The 2,983-nt window shown below is 48.3% G+C and overlaps 1 protein-coding gene across 3 annotated transcripts; it reads right to left on the bottom strand.

The window, feature by feature from the left end:
* Positions 1–313: 313 nt before the first annotated feature.
* Positions 314–2,705, bottom strand: LOC136472564 (serine/threonine-protein phosphatase BSL2 homolog). Of its 3 annotated transcripts, none has more exons than XR_010762380.1 (3): positions 1,948–2,705; positions 1,083–1,196; positions 314–699 (listed from the first exon to the last, which is right to left on the bottom strand). XR_010762380.1 is itself a non-coding variant. In XM_066470263.1 (2 exons), the coding sequence occupies exons 1-2, from the start codon at positions 2,340–2,342 to the stop codon at positions 1,154–1,156; spliced, it is 438 nt and encodes a 145-aa protein (XP_066326360.1). In that variant the 5' UTR covers positions 2,343–2,705; the 3' UTR covers positions 718–1,153. The 3 variants fall into 3 exon arrangements, 1 of the variants encoding a protein (XP_066326360.1); XR_010762379.1 differs by having other exon boundaries at positions 314–706; XM_066470263.1 differs by lacking the exon at positions 314–699 and having other exon boundaries at positions 718–1,196.
* Between the last annotated feature and the right edge of the window lie 278 nt (positions 2,706–2,983).

A 2,983-nucleotide genomic window follows, 5' to 3' on the forward strand; every position in this document is an offset into this window, starting at 1 on the left:
GATTCATCAGCTCGACAAATCAAGTGGATGATGGGTTTACCAAACCATTGGCGTCTTAGGAATTAGCTTCTCATGGCACGGCTGTGATTGATGGACCCATTTCTACAATTTGTAAATTGTCATTCATCGGTAATTATATTATTACTAGTACAATGCCCGGCAACATTCAAACATGCAAATGAAAACAACCAAAAGACACAGTTTGCTGCATAAGACTTGGCATTTACAACTTAGCAAGTTACCACTCACCACTCAACATCCACGGTGCAAATAAACATATGATCGAAAATTCCTTTATAGTGAAAATTGACTTAAATTTCTTCAAAGACCCCCCCAAAAAAAGATCATGCCTTGCTGCAGACAAAAATTGTTTCACAAACTGGTAATCTTCAAAATTTGATATCCAACATAATCTAAGTAGGCCACAGATTTGTATATCCCAATGAAAATTTCTAGAACACACTGAACTGTTGGCAATCCATTCTTTTGTGTGCGTCCTTATAGGCCACTTCTTACATAGTGAATAGCACCAGTTGAAGGCAAAAATTCATGGCCACTCAACAAGCATGTGCCCTCATAAAATCAATAAAATCAGTGTGTGCTTACTGCTGAATTGAGTCAGTGTGGGGGCGCTTGCCGACATCGTCGCTGTACACTGCCACCACTGCCTCCAGATCCAGCCACACCCCTTCTCCACCGCTGCCAGCTAATTAGTAATATATTAGATAGACGCGAAACCTCCAGAAATCCTTTATAAGTCACAAGTATATATTTTTAGTTTCAAAGTCACAAAGAAGAGCATCACACAAGATACTCCATCTTTTAAAAGAAAGAAAGAAGCCGATCCACCTTCCAAGTTTTACATATATATAACACAACAGTTTGGCAAACAACAAGAAAATCCAAGTCTTACAACTGAGGACACTGACCGGTACATCCCAGTACTTCAGAGCTTGCCTATCTCATGCCATTCGAATCATTGAACTTTTACACACAACTAACCTAATCTTTTCATATACAACTTTGCATAAATCTATACTGACAAATTACTCAAATGGAAAATATCACAATTGTTATTTTACCTGTCCCTTATAGAACGTTTTCCAAGTCTGAAACATGGGAACAATCAGACTGCCGAGATAGTAAAAACCATCTATGTTCTATGGGCAGCCAGCTTTTTGCACCATATTTGTACTCTGATCCAAACATAAAATAAACAAAACAGAAATGTCACAAGTGAGTTCCGGATAAATTATTCATGTCTGGCTCTCCTAAAAGCATAACCATACAAGCAATACAATTACAAAATGAGATAGTCATTTGACTTGATTCCTACTTGTCCAGGCTGCCAAACTAAACTCGTACACTAAACACGCACGTCTTGCCCATTTGTCCCACAGATTGCCTAAAATTAATAGGTTAGTTCATCTCTGGGACACTTTGTCTCACAGATTGATAGATTCTGAATTATTGGATCGAATCATCAGAGACAAATAACACATGAACTGATGGATTTCTGATGGAAAAAACAAATCTCACCAAGGGACGATAGTACCTTCCTGCAATGCATGGTGGCATGACGGCTTATACTTCATGTGCAGCTAGTCGAATTATAATCTAAAATGACATGACGGCTTATACTTCCCTAGTGAGTAAAAATCAGACCATCATCAGTTTTCTAACTGCCACATTAGAAATTAGCATTCAGAATTATTGTACCCACATTATAACAAGGATTTTCTGTAGATAACCTTATATTAATCCCATAAATTCATCTGAATGCCAAACTGCTCCAAGTTATATCCAAAATTCAGCCCAGCCCAGCCCAGACCCTCATGAATGACAAGCATACCTAGAACCGCCCTAGGGAGAGACAAGGCCTACCAACATTCCAAAATCCCAAAATCAGAAAACACAAGCCATATATAAGATAGATAGAAAGCATACGGATCCCCGCGCTCCCGGCCGAAGAGGGTGGTGTGGCAGAGTTCCCTTCGAGCGCGGTGGCCCCACCAAACAGGATCAGCCGCGGTCCGATGTACCCGGGCGTGCCCTCCTCCCCGACAGCCAGCACCGCATGGGCACCCTGGCCCGTCCTCTTTCTTCTCGATCACCGCGTTCACCACCGTGTACCCGGGCGCTGGTCTCGGCCCCGCAGCACCGGCCGCCGCCGGATTCGGGGCCGCCGTGGGCATCCCTAGTGTCCCAGGCGTCGAGGGCGCGGACGACGACGAGGTCTCGCTCCCGGACCCCGAGCCTCCGGCGCTGCCCCCGTGGGCGGCCTCGGCCGCCGCGTTGGAATCAGAGTCGGACTCCGTCGTCATGCGCGAGTCGACATCCATGTCTCAGTAGCTGCCGGCCTCTCTGGCGCTCCCTAGGGTTCGGAGGCCCCGAGATCTCCACACGCGCCGGTGGCGAAGGCAGGGACCCCCGCCTACGACGCGGCCGGCATGGCCGGAACCCTAGATTCCCCGCACCGGGCAGCGCGATTTGCCCGCGTTCCGCCTCGCCCGCGGCACCGATCACGAGGGAGGAGCGAGCGCAAGGCAGGAAGCGTCTTCCGCCTCGGGAATTGTGGTGGAGAGGACGAGGGTGTGCTCCACTCCAGGTGCCGCGGGCAGCGCGTGGCGTGGCGAGGGAAGAGGGGGGAGGGGATTCGCGGGGTGCAAGCTACAAATCTGGGAGGGGTGGGGAGGGCGGGCCTCCGCGTTGGCCTGGCTTGGTTGGAGTGGAGGAGGCGGGGGCCACGACGGGAGGAAGGGGACGGAGCAGCGTAGGCGTGGGAGTCTCATGTTTGGTTTCTGAGTTGTTTCGGAGATTTGGTTCTGGAAATAGGAGGTACCGTGCTTCGAAACGAGGATCGTTGGCCTCAGTGGTGCAGTCGTGCGGGCGGGGAGAGGTAGGTTGATAGGGTGCGTCGAAGCCTCTGGTTGATCCAAACAATCCTGACCAATAGATCGTGTTGAAGTCTAATGATTTTAAT

This window comes from Miscanthus floridulus, chromosome 8, assembly GCF_019320115.1.
Source record: "Miscanthus floridulus cultivar M001 chromosome 8, ASM1932011v1, whole genome shotgun sequence".
Taxonomy (NCBI): Eukaryota; Viridiplantae; Streptophyta; class Magnoliopsida; order Poales; family Poaceae; genus Miscanthus; species Miscanthus floridulus.

Coding starts and splice junctions, on each gene's coding strand:
- LOC136472564 (XM_066470263.1), bottom strand. CDS start 2,342: ATGGATGTCGACTCGCGCATGACGACGGAGTCCGACTCTGATTCCAAC. Junction 1,197..1,947: donor GGCCGGGAGCGCGGGGATCC/GTATGCTTTCTA, acceptor TGTTTGGATCAG/AGTACAAATATGGTGCAAAA.